General features: G+C 42.6%; 2 protein-coding genes across 4 annotated transcripts; one reads left to right on the top strand and one right to left on the bottom strand.

The window, feature by feature from the left end:
• The first annotated feature begins 1,346 nt into the window (after positions 1 to 1,346).
• Positions 1,347 to 9,343, top strand: gzf1 (GDNF-inducible zinc finger protein 1). Of its 2 annotated transcripts, none has more exons than XM_041959320.1 (8): positions 1,347 to 4,964; positions 5,542 to 6,566; positions 6,925 to 7,108; positions 7,256 to 7,425; positions 7,575 to 7,669; positions 7,791 to 7,958; positions 8,074 to 8,231; positions 8,375 to 9,343. In XM_041959320.1, exons 2-8 carry the CDS (start codon positions 5,557 to 5,559, stop codon positions 9,125 to 9,127), a joined length of 2,538 nt encoding a protein of 845 aa, XP_041815254.1. In that variant the 5' UTR covers positions 1,347 to 4,964; positions 5,542 to 5,556; the 3' UTR covers positions 9,128 to 9,343. The 2 variants fall into 2 exon arrangements, with proteins under 2 accessions (XP_041815254.1, XP_041815255.1); XM_041959321.1 differs by having other exon boundaries at positions 5,545 to 6,566.
• A 2,063-nt stretch (positions 9,344 to 11,406) lies between these two features.
• On the bottom strand, positions 11,407 to 19,707 carry napbb (N-ethylmaleimide-sensitive factor attachment protein, beta b). Of its 2 annotated transcripts, XM_041958268.1 has the most exons (11): positions 19,532 to 19,707; positions 17,510 to 17,589; positions 17,143 to 17,259; positions 16,218 to 16,264; positions 15,654 to 15,731; positions 15,467 to 15,522; positions 13,662 to 13,746; positions 13,460 to 13,564; positions 13,309 to 13,377; positions 13,157 to 13,207; positions 11,407 to 12,638 (listed from the first exon to the last, which is right to left on the bottom strand). In XM_041958268.1, exons 1-11 carry the CDS (start codon positions 19,630 to 19,632, stop codon positions 12,537 to 12,539), a joined length of 891 nt encoding a protein of 296 aa, XP_041814202.1. In that variant the 5' UTR covers positions 19,633 to 19,707; the 3' UTR covers positions 11,407 to 12,536. The 2 variants fall into 2 exon arrangements, with proteins under 2 accessions (XP_041814202.1, XP_041814203.1); XM_041958269.1 differs by lacking the exon at positions 16,218 to 16,264 and having other exon boundaries at positions 19,532 to 19,583.
• Positions 19,708 to 21,930: the final 2,223 nt, after the last annotated feature.

The following is a 21,930-nucleotide window of genomic DNA, read 5'->3' on the forward strand; positions in this document are numbered from 1 at the left end:
AATTATGACGATTTTTTTCCCCCTCCGGAATACATGTTCGGATAGCCCGCTGACCCCTGGTGGGAGGGAGTGTGTGTGTGTGTGTGTGTGCAATTGCAAGGCATACAGACACCGCCTATGCTGATCCCAGCATGTGTTTCCTGTATGGGAATGCTTAGAGCAGTGCAGTATGCTTACAGTAAGTGTGCGTGTGTGTGTGTGTGTGTGTGTGTGTGTGAGTGTCCCTGGGCGAGCATGAGCGAGACAGAAAGGAAGGGAGAGACAGAAAGAAGGAGAGAGCGAAGGCATATCCAAGGGGATCAAACCTAAACCACAGGATATTTCTGACCTTGAGGGCGAGCGGGTAAAGCAGGCGGGGGGGGAGGAAAGTGAGGAGGAAAAGAAAAAGAGAGGAAGGCTGAAGGGAAGGAACAAAGAGATGGAGAGAGAGAAGCGGAGTCTTTGGAGGGCAGCTGGAAAGCCTCCAGAATCCTCTGCTCAAACCAACCATAAAATTCCAACCGAAGCCACAAAACCAGTATGAGGACTGACGAGGGTGCCTTCTGCCCACAATGGGTGTGTGTGTGCGCGTTTGTGTGTGTCTGTGGCACACATTTACTTTTGTGTCTGTGTGTGCGTGTGTGTGCGCGCAATATGTGATTAAAGGGTCCGAGCACAGGAGGCCAGGAGGCAGACGAGTGATGCAATCCACGGAAGCGAAGGAGAGGACACGAGGGCGGCAGGAAGGAAGGGAGGGAAGAGAGGAAGGAGGAATTGTTGCTTCTGGGGATCCAGCTCTCCAGGAATGTGCTGACAGTCATGTCCCACACAGTCGGGGAGAGTGTTGCATTCTGGGAAGGTCTGCGGAGGTGACACCACCTGTTTTAATGTGCTACAGATTGCAAACGGACGATACAATCACACATTATGAAGGGATAGACTTTGTGAGTCATTACTGTTCATTTTCAAAGGCACAACAATCGTTTTCCCTGTGCAAAGCAGTCTCTCTCGCTGCAGGCTGGAGGCCTGAATCCACCCTCACACAGCAGCAGTGGAGATCTATTTCGGTGCGAGCTACAGTGTCCACAAGCACCCACACAGGCTCAGTGGGTAAGGTGATTGGTAAGCCTGGACAAATAGTCTATTTATGAGCATGGCAAGAGTGGGTGGTTGTCCTTGAGCTGGTTTGTCTGCCGTCTGAAGTGCTAAGTGCTGTATACAGTTACAATAGATAGAGCATGCACAAGGACGAATGAAGGTGGAGAAGGGGTGAGGGAGGGAGGGTGAGTGTGAGAGAGCACTGGGAATAGAGATGAGTCAGAGGCCATTTGGAAAGTAATTTCATCTCTGAATGCAGTATATCTTTTCATCAATGAAAGGAAAGTATTTTCTGCACCAAGAAGAAGAAAAACATCTCTGTTTGGCGAAATGGAGCCTATGTGAGTGGGAGAGGACAGAAACCATTCACAGGTTATTTCGGCGCTTATTTCACGTAGGTGAGGCTGTTTGTTACAATACACTGCAGTGGAAGAAGTTCAAAACAAGTCGAGGAGTCCGCGGCCGTGCCGGCTGCTCTGTGAGGCGGTGAGTGCGTTCACATGCGCACAATATCCTGGTTTTCAGTCTTATCCTGTCTTTGATCATACTCTGGATGTGGCATTTACGTGGAACTTGAAAAACTTGGTTATTCATATCCTAGTATATTTGATCATAACAGCCAAAGTGGTGGACAGACAGACAGACAGACAGTGCCATTGTTTGAGCCACGCTGCTAAAACATTTTAAGCTTTCTTGTCTGCTTGTGATCACACTTGGCCATGCATGCAGCTGTGTCCTTCTGAAAACACTCTAATTCCTCATCAGTCTTAGCCAAGAAGAAGCACATTTCCACATTATGGTACCAAGAGCCTTCTGCAATTTTTGTGAATCATTGGTTTCTTATGTCCTGATGTTACACTGAGGTTTTGGGGGTTCCAGCGATGTTCTGGACAGGCTGAATGTGGCGTGGCGTCCAGCCAGCGCGAAGGGAAAAGAGAAGGGCAAAGGGGAGCGACGTTCGGTTGAAGTGTGATGGGAGGCTACCACAGACAGGTCTGGACTGCTGTGTGTATCCTGGCAAAGCGGCCTTGGCATTGACATGACTGCACAAATATGTACAATGTTTGACTCCTGCCCAATTTCCTCCTTACAAAAATACGGGTGGGGACTCGTGTCCATTCACTAAAACAACTAAAACCAACTCTCCACATCTGCATAGAATCAAGGAAGTGCATCTCAGCGTCGAAGCAGAAACATGCCATTGATTAAAAAAAAGTATTGATGCCTGTTGAAATACAAGTCTAAGAGCACGAAAAAATAAATTTGTTAAACATGTTTTCTGTTAACCGGGTTCACTGACAGGAGGGGAAGGGAAAGACACCACAGATTACTGAGTTGGACTGCCTTTTGATTGGTCTGGCATCAGCTGTGTGGTTATATGGGCACGCACAAAGAGAATGCTGCGGTTATTCTTGGACCACCACTGTCCGCACTTCCATGTAATGTTCTGGTGTTTACCATCACTGGTTCAGTTCATCTGCTGGGACTGTGAGTCAGCCCTGTTGAGGAGCTGTGGAGAGGTCCTGCAAGGACACTGACTGACTGACTTACCCTCACTGCATCCAAATTAAAGTGTTTGCGGGACTCTGGCACACAAGCAGAGCCCGGACACAACCATCGCCACCAAACTCATGAAGCCTACTGTGTTTTCGCACAGAGCTTGTGCTCCGTAGCCTCACAGTAAAATCAGCCTTGGCTTCGAGTTTTACTTTTTTTGCACAGTGCACATTTTGTCGTGTTGTTTGTGCGCCGCGGAACGTCAGCGTGGATATTTTCGGTCGTGTGGAGGAGTCTACCATAGCACAGCAAACACGACCCAACGTCGGCAGAGTGTTTTGTTTGCTGAGCCTGTCGCCTTTCAGCGAGCATTTACACCTCGTCTTCTTCGCTGACAACCTGATGATGTATGTGTGGGAATTTAATATGTTGCTGGACGGCTTGGCAATACAGCTGGCTATACAGCAGGCCTGGCAACATCTGAACCCTTTGACTGCACTTCCATGACATCCACACTCTCTCTCCCCCAGCTCTTCTGTGCCACCTTTGAATAACACAATATGCCCTGGAGTCATTTGAAAAGTCAACCAGTGTCACTGCTGCAAGTAGATGAAAATGGCATGTTTCTTTCTGAAATGACTGCTTGACCTTTTGTTATTTTGGCGATGCCGAATATGCTCATCTCCTTGATTACACAACCAGTGATGACATGAGAGAAACCTCAAGTCTGTTTTTCTGCCATATCTTCACTCTGACAAAGCATCCTGTGACAACATCACAAGCCACAACTTGGGCTTAATATTTACCACTCACATTACCTGGAACCTGAAACTGCTGAACTTTTTACATATGTCACATTAAAGCATGCTGCAAAGTCCTTCTTTCAAGTCAAATGAAAGAAAAACTTTTGTACTACTGTGCCCGAAGTACAACAGTCTCCTTTTTCACAGTCATGTCACAAGTTGTACTAATGGCAATATGCTGAAAATTAATTTGTAAGACTTGTCTCATTAATTTGCACATAATAATTCAGTATTCCATTAAACTCTACGCTTATTTTCATGGTAATACTTTACACCATATTAATATGTATGCAAATGCTTTTGATTCCCATGAGCGTACAGTTACAGATCATTTAAATCTGCAGATGAGGTGTGGCCTTAATATATAGAAGCATCAGGATGGAGCGGTGGTATGAAAAGTGTATTCTATAAACTATTGTATAGTGTGCGTATGGCAGAGCAGTAATGTAATAAAAGCCAGACGAACACAGTGTTCCAGGTCAGAGCTGAAAGTCTGCACAGCTTTGGTCCACAGAGCAGCATGAGTCACCGGAACAGAGCAGATTGCTAGCTTGCAGAATTCATTAAGACAAATGTAAGGTGTATGGATTTCCTCTGGAAGGGAAAAAATAACCTTTGGCAGCTGCAGAACAGCACCCCTGTGAATCCTCAAGTAGCTTTCCATACACCTTTGGAATGACAGCGTGCTTTTTGCAACCCCCTTGATGATTTATGCTGGTCTGAATGTAAATGAATTAGCTTAAATCCTTCAGCATGCTGGCACACTCTGTGTTATTTTTGGAACCATTCTAACAACTACACCAGACCTTTACTATTACATCCATTACATCCTACACAACTATTCTTTAAGCTGCTGGTTAAATGCCTAATAAGTTGGTCTGCCCAGAGAAACTATCTGCTAAAATGAGAGTAGTCTGTGTGGAAACTGATAATGCTGAATAAAATGCAAATCTGACTGTTAAAGATACAGGCTAAACTGCTTTTTAATGCAACACTCGCAGTTTATATCATGTCGTGTCTCTCTGTATAATAGCGCCCCCATGCGGGTAAGAGGCAGTAATGTCTTAACAAACGTTTAGCCCTAAGCTTGCCGATTAGAAAGGAAGTAAAGCAGAGGTTCACTTAAAATAAAATCTTACTTAAAGCAGACATTAGCGTTACAAGCCCGACACATTATTGCTAAACAGTTACTATAAAATTATAATGCAATAGATAGCATATTATTTTGGAGATAAGTAAGGCAAAGCTAATGAATATATAAATTGTTAGCTAGCTAAATTAGCTTGACAGTAATGCCACTAAACAGTCAAATGGGAGGTTAAATCAAATGTCAGAGGCGCTTCTCTCTATGTAATAACATTCTACGCTTATTGTAAACAAACCTGCTAAAACGATCCAGGAGCAGCCGATGAGCTCGGCAAATCCAGAGTTTAAACGCGACCATAAGCGCAGCACTGATCCCAAATCAGCCATCTCGGCACCGGATGTTGGTAAGTAAAAAGGCAAGTACCGTTTTCGGGAGCGATTTCTCCACGAAATACCTTCCGCTGTGGATTTGTGAAGGGCTGCCATTTTACCGACCTTACGGTAAGAAAACTTGCTTCGTGTTGATGTGTGTTGTTAGCTGGCTGCCGTACGTAACGTACACTCATACTCTGCGCTGTAGGTTGAACGTCTGTGGTCGCATATCCAAGCAGTTTGTCTCGTGTTGACAGTTGGTGTTAGCTAACCTAGCTTGTCTACCATTGTTTCTGCGATGCTACTGTTAGCAGTGAACAAAACCAAGACAAACACAAACATATAACCTTTGTCAGCCTTTTGTCATGGCGGTGGGGGTTTATATGCTGGGATTTGAGGTTTTTTGAGGTGCACCTTGTGTCAGAAAGGTTAGTTAATGTTAGTTAGTTAAACTCGTCAAGCATTTAGCTTAACGGTGGCTGCCTCTTGCCTTAGAATAAGGCAGCTCACTTCCCGGCAGATATAATCTTTAATGCCGCTGCACTAAAAGTAGCCCCTGTAATGATAAGACATAGTAAGAGCCACAAACTGGAGCTTCTCCAGAACACAGTCTCATTGTAGCACCATGTCTGTGTGTGTGAACAGATTCAATGAAACACAGCTAGGCCAAGTATTGCAAGTCATCACTCCTTCATGTTATTCTCAGCAGCACAAATGAATCATGGGGGTCCAAGTGATCCAGCTCACCTCTAGGTCCCACCATGAAAACATCCTGGCCTCTCTGCACCATCTGAGGCTGCAGGGGCAGCTCAGTGATGTCACAGTGCAGGTAGACTACCAGGGAGACGTGCAGGAGTTCCAGGCCCACCAGGTGATGCTGGCAGCATCCAGCGGCTACTTCAAGAGGATCCTCCTCTCTCAGGATGCTGCCCGAGACAAATTATCACTCTCGAACATGCACTTCAACGACTTCTCCAAGTATTTGGAATTCGTGTACACCGGTAAAGTTGAAGTCGCCAGAGACAAGATTGGTGATGTTCAAGCGGCCGCACAGTTTTTGGACTGTGTGGATCTGGCAGATGTTTGCGGTGAGGCCATGAGCGCTGGAATCCTACAGAATCCAGCAAAGGAAGTGCCTGCATCAGAGGTTGCTGAAAAAGATGACGTGCGTGGTGCCAAGAAAGAAAAAGGGACCAAAGGGAAGAAGCAGGCGAAAAGCGTAGTTGTTAAGCGGCGGCCCTCTCCGCAGAGCTCTGACAAAGACGTTTCGAAAAGATGTAAGACGAAGAGCACGGTGACGGATCAAAAAAGACAAGGAAGAAATCTAAAACTGACTTTAGCTGGCCGGGAAGTCCTTCAGAGACGTTTGTATAGCAAACGAGAGGATTTTAACAATGAAAACCAAAGCAATGAAGACACAGAGGTGTATGACCGCAGGACTGAAGCCGAGAGTCGTGCTGAGAAAGCAGACGAGTCATCAGTGGGAATGGCAGCCGATGATGCGGATGATTGGGAATGCGAGGAGGATGAGCACGTTATTGATCATGAAGACAACTTGTTGTTGTCTCTGGGGGAGGAGGATGAGGAGGAGGAGGAGGGGGAAGAAGAAGAAGAAGAAGAAGAAGAGGGATGGTCCAAAGAGACATTTAAAAGAACATCTAAGGCCCAGTTCCAGTGTAATAAGTGCCAGCGGACCTTCCACTATGAAAAAAGCTACTTGAAGCACATCAGGTAGGACACACTTGCTCCTGGGTTTAATTTATTGATTGATACCAGAGGTGATGGTGTTGTGAGATTGTAATAAAGCATTTGTTCAACCAAAAAACCCTTAATCTCTTTAATTTAAGGGTCATTGTAATAATTGCATAATATGAGATATCGTGAAACTGTGATTATTTTCTGAGACGGTTATTATACCGTTAAAATCTTGACCCTTTGTGTCCAAACACAAAGAAGTTGGTAATTTTCTAACTGCAAGTTAAAGGCAAGTTTGCCTCTGAAGCTGGAGCTATGTGAGACATCAGTGCGTGATAGCTGAGATCATTTGTTTTCTGATATTGCTGCAACCTGTTCCCGCTCTCTCGGCCAGCACGTACCACGGAGTGAAGGCAGACGTCGTCTATCGCTGTGAGACCTGCCTGCAGACCTTCGCTAACCGCAGCAACCTGAAGATCCATGAGAAGCATGTTCACAGTACTGAGAGGCTTTTTTCCTGCAGCTCCTGTGCAAAGACCTTCAAGCGTAAGAAGGATGTTGTCCGCCATCAAAGACAGGTGAGGATTAATGGGATTCCACACTATTCCTCCTAAAAATCACGTACAGTATTAGCGCTGTGATAAAGCATATGCAACATAATACATAAGCATGCATGTTTTTTCCTGATTTGATCATTTCTGTCTTAAAACTCTGTTGCTTCTCAGGTGCATGAACGCAACAACCTGCGACATGTCTGCTCTGAGTGCGGGAAGTCACTCAGCTCCAGAACTGCCCTGCTGTTGCATAAGAGGACGCACACAGGTGTGAAGCCTTTTGAGTGCACCGACTGCGGGGCCAGATTTACCCAGAACTCCGCCCTCAAGATGCACCGCAGGTACGGGGCCGAATGGTGGCCGGCAAAATGATTCTTAGTTGGAGTTGTGTAGATGCTGAAGTCAGGCAGGACTGTGATTGAAAGGCGACAGGTTTTGGCGTACGTTTTGGTATAAAATAGACCTAACTTGGCTGTTTTACTATGTGTAGGACTCACACAGGAGAGAAGCCGTTTCCGTGTGATGAGTGTGACGCTCGGTTCACTCAGAAGCACATGCTGACCTATCATAAGCGATCACATACAGGTAAGAGTGATTTAATTTAAAAAATGTTGAAGATTTCTGCATCCTCATCTGTAGTTATTAATCCCATCTGCACCCAGTGAAGACGAGGCTATCTACACATACCAGTTTTTTTTCCTGTTAGGAGAGAAGCCCTTCATGTGTGAGGCCTGCGGGAAAAGCTTTGCATCCAAAGAATACCTGAGACACCACTCAAACATCCACACGGGGTCCAGGCCGTACAAGTGCGAGAAGTGTGGTCGAGGCTTCGCCCAGAGGAATTCCCTCCACCAGCATTTAAAAATACACACAGGTAGCTGTAAAAATCACTGCCATATATGCTGTTGTTTATTTGGAGGCACAGTTTTCTTCCGTACTGTTGTACTTTATTGTACCCTCACTATTGTTGCCTTCCTGTTGATTGTCAGGTGAGCGTCCGTACAGCTGTAAAGACTGTGACAAGCAGTTCACCCAGCTCAACGCCCTTCAGAGGCACCAGCGGATCCACACAGGAGAGAAACCCTACATGTGCGGTCTTTGTAGACGCACCTTTACAGACAAGTCCACCCTCCGCAGGCACACTATGGTGAGCAGTCCTTATCTTATGTACTATCATTAGGCTGTTGTGAAATAACTACCAGTGCATATTTATCGCATGATAAGTTGTGTTTAAAGTACTCTGACCCGCCAGACTGCTGTGAAAATAACATGAGCTCTTCTAACGTTCAGATTCACGACTCAGATGCTCCTTGGAAAACCTACCTTGTGGTGCTGGAAGGAAACGTGGAGGACAAGAAACCCAAAACCAACACTAAGGGAAAGACAGAGAAAACAGGAGAGAAAAAGAGCACCGCTAGAAAAAGTGGAGGTGCTGGTGCTGCTGCTGGTGCTGATACTGCTGGTGGTCCTGGTAAAACCCACACTGACTCCATCGTGGTGCCGGCTGAGTCAGTCACCCTCCCCTCTGATTGGGCCGCTCATGGGGCCATCGCTCTGGTCAGCCACGGCGCCCTCGGTGGGATCACTGTGATCCACACCGAGGTGCCACCTGGGACCCAGATCCAGCCCATTGTAACCACTGATGGCACAGGGGCCAGTGTCATTTCCTTAGAGGGATCTGCCATCCCTGTCCCGTTCTCTATACCGGTGTCCATGGCTAACCCTATCCCCTTGTCCTCCGAAGCTTCCACCATCTCTCTGTCTGTTCCCACTCTCTCAGTTCCTGTCTCTGACTGCACGTTGGCGTCAGTCTCCGAGATCCCCGTTGTTTCAACGTCATCGGTCCTGGAAGCTGCTGCTTCACAGACCATTCTGGCTCCACTTTCAGAAACTAAGGCCACCTCAGAGGCGGATCTTTTGCGGCCTGATATTCAGACTGTGATTGTTGGTGATCAGGTTTCTGTAGCTGCTGCTGGACAGCAGAGGACAGCAGATAACCCACTAGCTGAACCTAAAGGGGCCCTATCACAAGATGCTGTGTAGAAACTTTTATGTGGGTGTGGGGAATTAAAACGAAACCAATGTCAATGTTATTTTATTTTGGCGTTGGCAGTGTCGGAATGTTTTTTTTGACGGTGTGGTGTTTCATCATTATTATGATCTTAAACGCAGTGTTTCATTAACAGTATGGATGTGATGTTCTGTGTTTGTCATGCTTTTTGAATATCAAGGTATTCATTAAAGATCATGACAACCTGCTGTGCTCTAGTCACATGTTTCAGAGCTATAACTAAGGCATAATTAAGGCATAATTAAATAATTAAAAAAAACAGTGTGCATCTATTTAATATATAGCCTGAGTTGCAGCATAACTCTTATTGAATACAAATATAACGAAGGTGGTGGTTGATTCATTACATATAATTAAAACATCACTTCAGGTTCAGCACATTTTACCACTGAAATTAATATTAGACATCTGTTCCTGTTACAACTTTGATATTCCGTAGGATGGTCTGGGAACCTTGTCAGAAGTCCTTGGCAGCTGCAGAACAGCACTCCAGTGAATCCCAGAGTAGCTTTCGTACACCTTTGGAATGGCAGCATGCTTTTTGCAACTCCGCTGATGATTTACGTTGGCCTGAATGGAAATGAAGTAGCTTAAATCCGTCACGGTTCTGGCCCTTGTTTCTCTTTGGAAGTATTTCCTCATAACAGCAGCTGTGCTTCAAACTGTCATGTTCGGCAGGAACCTACATAAAGTCCTTAAGGATTTATATGGCCGCCTCCGATGACTAAACTTATAGTCTTTCTAAATGTGAGGAAAAATAACCGTTTGGAATTTTTAACTCTGTGAAAAATCATTGTGGCTTCTTATCAAATGGGTCTCTAGTGACAAGAAAACGTACATTTGTTTTATTAATGGGAGTGAATCACAAAATTGGAATCAGCTACCATCAAAACACTGTTGATTGGACGGTTGCTAGGCGGGCAGGCTGATTACATTCAATCCATCAGTAGTGGCATGTGTGACTCTAAAGCTGGAGCTGAGTGACTGTGACAGATGACTGATTAAACTGATGGATTATTTTTTTTATTATTATTTACCACCCCAGCAAGCTCCACCAATCAAATGATCACGTTTTAGTATCAGGTTCCAGTCTGACAGGCCAGCAGATCTACAGCAGCAGCAAGAATGACACACAGAGGAATGTAGCAGATCAATAAGCAATATATGAATTTGATTATATTAATTCATTGTATTTAGTTGTCTAATAAATATAACTCACAAAATATTAGCTTTGATATATTTAAATGGAGTAACAACAAATTGATTAATAGTTCAGCTTGCCTTCTTTCTTTCCACTCCTGGAATAATAAATGTAAGACATGTAACATGCCAAATAAAGAATAATAGTTATTGTGTATGCTGCAGGTGGAAAAGCTGCTACCTGCTGGAAACACAGCTTCTACTGGACGCTGTGCTACAGTTAAGACAGGTAAGTCATGCAAATTGTATTTATTATCTCTTGTGTAGAAAGAGAGAAGACAAAAAGCTGCAAAGAACAACTACCAGAACCACCAGAGAGCTCTCTACAGGCTCTTCTACAGGAGCACTTCTTGCAAACTTAATTCTTGGGGGCAAATACATCCATCAAAGTACGTCCACTAAAAACACGTCATTGCCACTGGCAGCCTCAGATTTTTATTCTAAGTGTCAGCATTATGAAAAGGATGCCAGTCAGAGTTTTATTAAAGAAAAAGATAATTTTTGTTTAATCAGAAATAGCTGTTATATTGCTCTGTCCAAGGCCACCAGACTCATTTCACAAAAACAGTAATTTTATCTTGCAGAACAGGGAAGCTGAGTGAAAGCCGGGGAGTGAAAGGTGATCTACTGGACCACTTCCAAAACTCTTCGTACCTCTTGGTCATTAAGACCCCAAATATGTTAAAATAGGAGATGGATGAGACAAGTAAATATGAGTTTCTGGATTGTAAACAAATATAATATCCATGATTCAATAATTGAAAGAATATTTGTCCATCTTCCTAACCTTTTATTGTTCCCTCTGTTACTCCCATCACCTGAGCTGCTACTTTGGTAATTGAAGGTCATCTTTATCCATATATTATTCACTTTGTAGTTCTCATCTTGTAAACCATTATTTATTATTCTCTCCTCATGTCATGTTCATGTTTACTTTTTGTCCTGCCAGTACAGAGGCTCCACCACCAAGACGCCTACAGTGCCTCCCTGTGACAAAACACAGCAACACAGATTAAAGCAAAGGCAGGACACTAGGATATCATATCTTTATTATTGTCCATTCGCACAAGCATACAGATCATATCCAAGGTCCATCATCATTCCACCTGGAAGAAGCTGGATACGCAGGGCGACTGACCCTTCAGTAAAAACTTTGGTCTGGCTCACACTAGTGAATGTAACACAACACACTATACAAAAGACATGCTTAGCGACTGGCCATTTGGAAGGTGCACTGCAGAAGTAAACCTTCAATGATAAATTCACATCACGACACAGCAAGAGATGAGTGACTAATGATGCTCGTTACCCCCAAGAATACGTCCCTGGAAATAAGGAGCGCGGGTTTCCAGGTCAGTGCTTTTGAATCAAAAATACATTTTCCACAGGCAAACTATAAATCACAGCTTACAGATTCAAACATTCAAAGTATTATTACATCAACAAATCCTAAAGTAAGAATAAATAATCCTAAAATAATGTGTATGGTTGTGACTAGATACAAATGTTTAACAGTCTACACTTGGTGCATATCATTGCCCTTCTTCAAGAAGAGTCTCTCCCCGGCGGTGATACGATGGAAACAAAGTTACCGTTTTTTGTGACTGTAATGACTTTAATTTTAAGAACAATCACAACATTGATTTAATCCCTTCTCTCCTGGTCCAGCAGATAAAAAATTAAAATTAAGATAATGGTACATTCTTGAAATCCATACACACCTTGATAATCTTATGTACAACAAACTGAAACAATTAAATAATCTGTTTTAATATATATTAAACTAGATTTAAAAAAAAACAAAAAACAAGCTGCATCTGACTAGGAAACAATAATTGTACAAAACATGCAGTGCTTGTTGTCAATACTAACATCAGTTTCAATACAATATACCGCTCTGAAATCCCCCAGGACGGATTTCAGCAGAAAAGGTATGCAGCAATCCTCTAGACAGAGGTGAGGGCGAGAGGATCTACATTCTGACTAGATTCAGATATGCTCGTAAGGAAAGCAAAGATAGTCTGACAGTGTAGCAGTGAGCGGTGGAATATTCAAAATCATCAGCAGACACTCATCTCCAGATGCTATACACAGTGAGGTGACTGACAGAGTGTGTGTCTGCGTGTGTGTGAGAGCATGCGTGATGGATCTGTCCCTCCGTGCTGCATTCCCGGGTTTCTTTCATTTCAGATCCCCTTCATCCCCCTGGATGGTCTTTTTGATGCGCAGCAGGAGGGTTGTGTGCCACTGGTCCAGACGTGAGATGGAGTCGAACTCTTTTACCTGCAGGCCGCCAGGAGACACGGAGATAAATTGTTTTTTCCCCCCCAAATTAGGATTACAGTTGGAAGGTTCTGCTCACTTTGCTTAATTTGTTACACATTATTGGTTATTTCCAGATGAAATTACACATAATACAGTTCAGTTAAATTCAATTTCTTCCACCGGGACAGCAGTTAATGCTGTGATGTATTTCTCCAAACCTCTGACATGAAAATCGCACCGTGCATAACGTACAGACAGATGAGGACTCTTCCCTCCTCTCTGACTTTGAGTTAACTTTGGAAAATCTTTTAGGAGCTCAGCTATATATGGTTACAGTGATGCACTCCATCAGTCTGTACCAGTGCCACATAAACACACAGTCCTGGGAGACTGAGTGGATACCTGAGATCCAGCTTTCAATTTCCTTGAACACACGAGGGATCCAACAAAAGTACAAGATCTGGAGCGCTGGGACTCCTGTGCTCACTAAAAGCTTTGTTTTAAAACTTGAGAACTTGAGGGTATACAAGACTTACTGCCTCTGTGAAAGCCTCACTGTTCTGTTCCTCATGAGCCTCAAGAAGTTTCTGTTAAGACAAAAAAAAATATGTAGGTTACTCATAGAAACTGAATAGATTAAAAGGAGAGAAGTAAGCCATCAGATTCCTGAGAGTCAACATCGAGTTACCTTCAACAGTTTGCATTCTCGAGAGTCTGAGAAAGCCGGGAACATCTCCTCATATTTTTCAACTGCAATCTGTGGAGAGACTTTGTGTTAAAATTCCACCAACACTGCCTGTCCCAAATCCTGGGACTGAACCACAGAGGTATAAACTCGCCTTAGCGTTGAGCTCGTCGACGATGAAATGACAGAGGGAGGCCTTGAAGAAGTACTCTTTGGCGCTGTATTTCAGCAATGGGTTGTCCATCGTGTTGGCTCCGACCTAGATACATCCAAATAATACAAAATGCATCAGAAATGTCACCGCAAAGTCAGTGTTGCCCGAGAAAGCATGACGCACAAATACATGTAGTACACACCTGCTCGTAGATCTCAATGGCCTTCTGGTACTGCTCCAGCTGAGCACAGTAAGCGCCCACCTTCAGCAGACACTTGTTGGCAGAACTAAGGAAAATTGCACAAAGTACACAGCACAGTTAATATAACACAAACTATAAGAGCAGCATACTTCAAGTATATGATGTCGATTGATCTGTGCAGGTCGATAACATGTGACTCCAGAGTAGAGAAGAGTTCTGAGCGTTGTCCTTTTTCATGGCTGACGCTTTGTCATAGTAGAAGAGCCACAGGTGGAACCAATAAAATCAACAATGGCTCCGTTCTGTTTATGAGTCCCAGTAAGTCATGACAGTGTGACAGCTACCGGCACACACAATACCAAGGACCCTGTAACTGTGGCAGCCACTGGAAATTTAAAGCTGCCATCATGAACTTTATTATTTGCACCTGTGCTTTTCCGTCTGTGACATGTCAGCGTGTCTTCTGTGACACCTACAGTTTACAGGACAACTCCTGATTCATCGTTTGTAGCTGAGGCAGTCTTGAAAGCACAACTCACTGAAATCTATGATGAGCTCATTTTGAACTGAATGCAAATGTGTGTACCCCAACACTCAAAATGCACATGAGGGTTTACTACTTTTAAAATGCTGCAGACTCTCCAGTGCCATGAGAGAGAAGGTCGCTGAAATCCATACAAACACCTGGTAAATGTTGCCATGCCGATCAGAGCAGCAGACAGGCCCTTTAGTCACTGCAGATATTTTGACATGTCACAGCAGGGAAAACACAGGTGTGATTAAAGTAACAATAACGAGTGCAGTCCATGTCGTCAGTTCCAAGGCCCAGCTGTTGTGCGTGTTGGCTCACTTGTAATGGAATTAGTGACAGCTGTGCTTTCCCTGCTTTCAAAATGTGAAAAACAGGAGCACTTCTGATTCTCTAACAGCCACGTGGACATTGAGAAGCTCTCCAACACAAAACAAGCCCTGTTTGACATCACTGCTTGTTGAAATTGTTACTTTAAAAATATCAAAACCCAGATTCCCACAAACTTGTGACTCTGTAAATCAAGTAAAAATGAACAGTTTACTGACAACAGTTTTCCACACTGTCAGTAAAACCCTTACGACAGGCATGTGTTCACAAAGTGAAGAACCTCACTCCATCCTTGCTTGCCTTGCCTTTCCAGGATGCTCCTTTCATACCCAATCATGATACTATCACCTGTTACTAATCAACCTGGTTACCTGTGGAATGATCCAAACAGGTGCCTGTGAATATTCTCATTCATCCAGGTCATTGTAAGCTTTAGGGCATTCAATCGTTCGCAACTGGACCTCGTCAGTTTGTCTTAGAAAGTTCTAAGACAAACTTCAAAATTGAATGCCCTAAAGCGATCCAAACAGGTGTTTTTGGAGCGTTCCACAACTTTCCCCGTCTTTTGCTGCTCTGGACCTAACTTGTTTGAAATGTGTTGCTGGATCAAATTCACAATAAGCAGATATTTACAGTTACTTTAATTACTATTAAAGTAACTATTACTATAATGTCTTTGCTGTTTTCAAATGAGTATATGTCAAAAGGATTTGCATATTACTACATTGTTTTATTTACGTTTTAAACAGTGTCCCAACCTTTCTTTTGGAATCGGCCAGTCTTTGACCTTTGCAGTAAGGGTCAGGGTACACCAATAACTAAAAACTGAAATTACTTTTTGCTTTAACTTCTCATGCTTAAATATGACCGTGTCAGATCATGATCTGAAAAAACACTGATAACATAGCAAATTAGATCCTAGTCATGGAAAAAGTGAGAACAGTACCTGTTGGATTCTTCTCCTTTGTAGTAGTCGGCTGCTTGTTCATAATGTGCAATAGCCTTTACAAAAGAAAAGCAAAAAATACTGTTGTGTGTTCCTCAAAACAAATATGCAATTTAATGGTAGTATTAATAATAATTACTTGTATTGAGAGATTATGTAACTTCTGATTAAGTTATATATGTCATACCTTTTCAATATCCACCAGCTCAGACTCATAGATCTCTGCAATACTGATGTGGTGTTTGGCTGCGATGGTGAATCTTCCCTGGAGGAGGAGGAGGAGGAGGAGGAGGAGGGGAGAAATCATTACTAACTGGATCTAGCCACAGACGCCTCACAAAGTCAATGAAAGTACTGTGTTACATTCTCAGTGCAGAGAGCCGAGGTCAAGTTATAGCCCGTGGCTTCGTGTCTACAAGGTTTTAGCTTTTGAAAATAAGCCTCGCTAAAGGGAATAACAAGTAGGCAACATGATCAAGGTGTCAGTGTTAAATAAATAAACTTGTGTGCTAAGAGTATGTTAATATGGCTGCAAAAGTATAATCTGGAAGTGGGAGGAAAGGCAGGGACGGTCTGCCACATCAGTGCATATGAAGTCATCTTGAAGGTGTGATATCCAGAACTAATACTGTGGGTCAAAGGAAAGTAGAGGTCACAACTAAACACTTCTCAGGCATAAAATAAAAATGATACGGCCAAATTCACTGCTGTGGATGAGAACACAGACGGACACTTTCTATATTCACCTTACCATGTCTGTGTATATATCGATGGCGGCATTTAAACACTTGATTGCCTCTTTTGGCAGCATAAAGGGAAGAGGAGGAAAAAGTCAGACATCATGTTAGTTTTGTTCAAATCTAACAGAACCCTGCGCAGCACCTCTCTCTGCGTCAGTCGACATGCTGTGTTAATGAGGTGAAAAAACGTTTCTCATATGCCGCATGCAGTCCAGTGTTACATATGACATGTACACGTATGTGATACAACACAAAATCACAAGCATGAGCCTCGTCTTTTCCTTAAAACAAACACATCAGCCAGCTACTGCCTCCCAGACCTACGGCTAAATCTATATTTAGGGCAATATTACATGAAGCCACAGAGAGCACGAAGAGCACTACGTGTAATCTAATAGTAAATGCCATGCAATTGAAGGGCAAAAACTTAAACACACCAATTAGTATTAAAGAATCATTAAAGTACCAAGGAAAGGAAGATTGTAGAAAGAGAGATCTGCCTCATTATAAATTACAGGCTCATAGCTAGAGACATTGTAGTAAACTACCCAGGCTGTAAAAAATGAAAGAAATTAGCCTGGGGACACCAAATGTTTTGGTAATCTAAAAAAATACTCTATAGTATAAATATCTACGGTAACTTCAATCTCTGGAGACTTGACTCATTTCCTGTTAGAGGACATGTCCCACGTGAATGTCCTTATTTCCACACCGCTACATGTGGGAATCCTCAAGCTAGTCGCCTTTACTACAAGCAGTATTCATGGAAACAATCTTAATGATGAAGTTGTTTAATCATGGATGTGATAAATGACAGCAATAACTGTCATTTGTACAAATATTAGTTAAAAAAGGGAAATAAAAAAATCAGGCACTAAAATGTAAGACATGGTTTGAAATTAGGTTTTAACTTAATTAGTTACCACGCAGCCTCACCATTAGGGTCAGACTTCTTGTAAGCGTTTCCTGCATCAATGAAGCTGGTGGCGCAGTCATGTTTGTTCTGCAGCTGCATGTGCAGACGTGCGGCCTTGCAAAATGCATTTCCAGCAGCTGAAACAGAGCATAGAAGGACAGAAACGTTCACACACACACACACACACACACACTCTACAATTTGCATTTCACTTACACTATAATTTATGCACATAATTCCACCTTTTTACTTGTGGCACCTTCACAAGTGCCGTGCTTTGCAGATACAGTGCCAAATTAAAAAAAACACACACACACACACTCATAACCCTACAGTGTTTTGAACTTGATAAGTTGGATATCTAAAGTAGAAAATAACTTTTCGCACCGCTCCAGTTCTTTGCCATCTTGAACATGTTGGCAGCTCTGCAGTACATCTCACATGCTTCCTCCACTTTGTGATGTCCTCTAGACAAAGAGAGGAAACAAAAAGGAAACACATGCACACAACTGAATTTAGTACAAATCTTCATACAGGCTCCATGGCAACTGAGGTTAAACTGGAGAAAAAAAATCAAAAGTCTCAGACTGAAGTTCAGGCTATGTAATAACTTATGCCTAAATGACACCACAGGGTGATGGACTGGATAACGTGCCAAGCTGTTGCATTTCTCAGGGAGATTGGTGGACTGGCTTATACTGTATAAATCCCTATAAACAGGCACTATAGATCTCCCTCCCTCAGTGGCAAGAAGTGGACCCATGGGAGTTCCCTGTGGTTGTTATAATACTCTGGCCATTCAATCATTGCAGAGGATTACATCACTGCTTGGTCAGCCACAGAATTACCAGTATAAAGCCTGCCAAGAGTTGTCATGCAAGAGAACTGCCGACTAGTAACATCTGGGGGTCACCTAGGATGGAGCTCTGGGAAAAAACACTGAGTCACAATGACTGCTGGCTTTTTGTATTTTGGGCCTATTCAAACACGGCCTTCCTTGATCTTGTCTCTATTACATGGTAAAACATTCAAGTATAAGATAAAATGCATTTATTAGATTTAAATAACAACATATTAATCTCCCCAAGGTCACTGGTAGATAATAAGTCTTGGATAGGAGTGTAGTGACAGCCGTTTGGGAAACATGAATCATATTGTTTTCATGTAAGAATGCAGGCATAATGAATACTAGGGAAAGTACTTGCTAACCCTTCATCTGTGTTTAAATAAATTGTGTTGTTACCAGTCAGGTAAGCCAAATCTTGTACAATAGGTGCCCCCTTGAAGAATGTTTGACCTCTGCGTAATTCATTTTTGTTGACCTTTATTCCAGCCTGGTGCCATTGTCATTACTGGATTGCATATGTTGCTTAGACTCCACGTAATCCTGATATAGAGCTAAGAAAAACCTGAAACGCCAATCTGAAACAAACAGAGGTTGAGAGGGACACCTGAAACTTACAGCGTCAATCTTACCACAGCATCTGCTAACATGGAGGTTTGCCTCATCCTTCATTCTCTAAGAGACCCTGAGGTTGTGAGTTTTGAGGATTAACTCAGGTGTTAATGTGTGCACTGACAAAATTAAGCATTAATGTCCAACCGTTATAAATACAGTTGCATTAAAAGCAATAATTGTATTGCTTTAGGGATTATGACATTAGATCAGAAGAGAATGTGTTTGGCCTTTCACTGACAAGGATGTTTTCCACAAAAACTGGTGTTTTTTTGACCTGAATGTTGTGGAAGCCAATTTCCTTCAATGTGATGAAAGCTTAGCATCTCTGAATAATGAGTCAGCATCTAAAAATTATGAGAAACATTGTCTAAATAATGACTAGGTAATTATATTTAGATTCTAAATCATTATGTTGAGAACATTTGTCATTATTTTGAGATCCTGAGTTATTCTTTTGAGTAGGTTTGTAATTATAATGACTTACAGGATCTTTTTTTCCCCCATCACATACAGGCTTCTATAGAATACAGGAATAAATCCAGGAGCTGAAATTAAATGTAACCATAAAGAAATCAACTGTTCGGACAATATAACGGTATGGTCATCGACATACATGTCATGTCATAAAACTGACATCTTCACCCTTCAGCTGAACTAAAAACAGTGAACTGCGTAGCTCCCAAGGCAGCGCGAGGTCCAGCAGAGAGTCGTGATCTGCCGGCTTGTTTACAGTTTAATATCAGCTAACTTAGCTAACTGACATGATATTATGACACTGAATGTCACGGCTCGTCTCCCTGCGCTTTAATCAAACTTCTACAGTGTCTTGCTAGTTGGCACATGTATAACTGACTGAATATATGTCTACATAGATACAGGCTGTGCGCCAACTTTGCTGCTGACAGTTCACGCTGGCTAGCTGTTTGTTCTTTGGTGCAGTGCTGTCTTACCCTCCAAACATCCCTCCCAAAAAAGAGCCAGAGGACTTGACTTTTTTGTCAGCGTCGGCCATGAGCTGAATCGCCTCCTTCTCTTTCCCAGAGTTGTCCATTTCTTCGCTTTATTTGGAACAAACTTACAGTAAATTAGAAAAGACCCGCAGAGGATTCCGCTGTGTACAATGAGGATTACAATCGATGGGTTTATTTGACGTGGGCGTGCACCTGCTGGTGGCTAAGGCGAGCACCGTGGCATCGCGGGAGTTGGAGTGCTGTACGTGATGAACATGGTTGGCGTCAAGGCAAAAAGAAACTACAACTCCCACTCAAACATGAAGTTAAATTTATATCCCCTACGTTACGTAATTTCTAATGGCTATTCGCGAAAATATATCTAACGTTAATTTATTTTCTGTCATCGAATTTTACACAATATCAAATCACGTTTTGTTTTCGCTTCTCTGTAAAGTTAAAATACAATTTCCCTTTGTCCGAGAAATCCTAAAGCAACATAATCTGTGTAATTGGTTTGTCTGCACAGCAGAGGGCGCTAAAATATTACAGCTACCTCGACACGCGCATCAATTCATTTTAAGGCCAGACCCTCCCTTCATAAGTTCACATTTTTAATTGAGTTGAGGCAACTTTGTAGGTCGACACGACGCAAGACGCAAGTACACTGCACTTTTCACGCCATACTCTAGCGATGCAAAAGTTTCATGCATGTCTTAAAAGCCTCTGTTTCTAATAGGCCTTTTTATAGTACACATTCACTCTGTCTTAGCAGAAAAACACAGGCATCACTAACAAGATAAATGACTAGTTTACTAAAGTAAGTACATTTTTGAGGTACTTGTACTTTATTACATTTTACATTACTTTATTACACAATTACATTAATTTAACAGCTAACCTACGAGTTGCAGATGAACTTTACTTTTTATGTACAAATCATTAATATATTCACTATGATGTCTGTCTAGTGAACATTTCGCAAGAGTGCATAATGTAGGTAAAATAAGCTCCACCTCGACCTACATTACAGTGTGGACCCTTAAAAACATATTATAAAAATGTATCAAGTCATGCCTGTTAATCTGTATACACAGTAAGGCCCTGTCCCGACACTGACACACCAAACTGGTAGCACCTGTTAAGTTTCTTCATTTCACCTGCGTGATTCCTGCTGTAACATGCAAAAAGACATTATCTCTGTCAAAGCCTGTGACCTCAACCAGAGGATACAATAGGCCAGCAAATTATAGCTCAGGCTGTTGTAAATGACAAATATTCATCAGTGATAACTCAGTTTCAAGGTTCATGCTGGTAACCACTGCCCAAGACAATCACCATCAAGATAAGACAGAAAACCCATATTATCAGCAGTGCCACCTCCATTACTGAGTGTGCATGTGTTATCAAAATGAATCATTAACTAACGACTGAACTGCAGTACCAGCAATGCTACAAGGGTGTAAACAATGTGGAGTGTGTGTGTTTGTCTGCAGGGCAACCATGACATACTATCTCACAGCCTCACTAAAGATGGGCACATGTGAGTGTTAACAAAAATTACCAGTGGAGTCTGGCTAAAATTCACACATTTCTCACAACTGGCAAATACACAAAACTCTTCACATCTTCCACCACAAATTTATCCCACTGGCCTGTTGCTAATGTTTTTAGAGTTTTCAATGGAATGTCTTGTAGAAACAATACTCAGGTCCTCATCAGAAACACTCAGACAGGCTTCACTCGCTGTGATCATTCCTCCTGTTCTGACTGGTCAGTACCTAATGTGCTTACAATATAAGTGACTGGGGACACCTGTTACAAAATGTTACGGCTTAAGAGTGTGTTGATAATTGGCAGTCCAGTAGAATCACTGTGAAGCTTTTAAGTGAAAGAGCAAAATGCAGATCATTTCAGGTCAAGAGATCAGCCACGACTTCCTCGTTAGTCAAAACAGTCAGTCTGCATTCCTCTATGAGCGAGACAGCCCTGCATGAAAACAAGAAGAAGATAACAATCTACAATCACAATCTTGCGGTTGTATGTCTCCGCCATGCAGTTAAGTCACCTGAAGGTCAGTATCAGCAAAAACAATGAGCTTGTGAAAGACTATAACATCATCTTATCCTATGAGACATTTGTGTGCAGTTTTGACATGATTAGTTAATGATTATTTGATGTTATGATGAAAAACATGTTTTGTGTGGCCACAGAAACCAAACTCATCCTTGAGTCAAAGTAATCGTTTGCACCAGATTTGAAGAAATTCCCTGAAGTCGTTCCTGAGATATTGCCTTCACGAGAATGCGACGGATGGACGAAACACCTCCGGGCCAAGGCTGTCACTGGGATGAAAAACTCAAGTGAAGTGAAGGAGAAAAAAGTCATGGACAGAATAA

Source organism: Chelmon rostratus, chromosome 18, assembly GCF_017976325.1.
Source record: "Chelmon rostratus isolate fCheRos1 chromosome 18, fCheRos1.pri, whole genome shotgun sequence".
Lineage (NCBI taxonomy): Eukaryota > Metazoa > Chordata > Actinopteri > Chaetodontiformes > Chaetodontidae > Chelmon > Chelmon rostratus.

Bases quoted from the DNA above. Each gene is read 5' to 3' on its own strand.
- gzf1 (XM_041959320.1), top strand. From the start codon at position 5,557: ATGGGGGTCCAAGTGATCCAGCTCACCTCTAGGTCCCACCATGAAAAC. The intron at 6,567-6,924 runs GTAGGACACACT...TCTCTCGGCCAG, and splicing joins AGCTACTTGAAGCACATCAG to CACGTACCACGGAGTGAAGG. The intron at 7,959-8,073 runs GTAGCTGTAAAA...GTTGATTGTCAG, and splicing joins GCATTTAAAAATACACACAG to GTGAGCGTCCGTACAGCTGT.
- napbb (XM_041958268.1), bottom strand. From the start codon at position 19,632: ATGGACAACTCTGGGAAAGAGAAGGAGGCGATTCAGCTCATGGCCGAC. The intron at 13,208-13,308 runs GTAACTCGATGT...TTGTCTTAACAG, and splicing joins GAGAATGCAAACTGTTGAAG to AAACTTCTTGAGGCTCATGA. The intron at 12,639-13,156 runs GTAAGTCTTGTA...GGCGGCCTGCAG, and splicing joins GTGAGGCTTTCACAGAGGCA to GTAAAAGAGTTCGACTCCAT.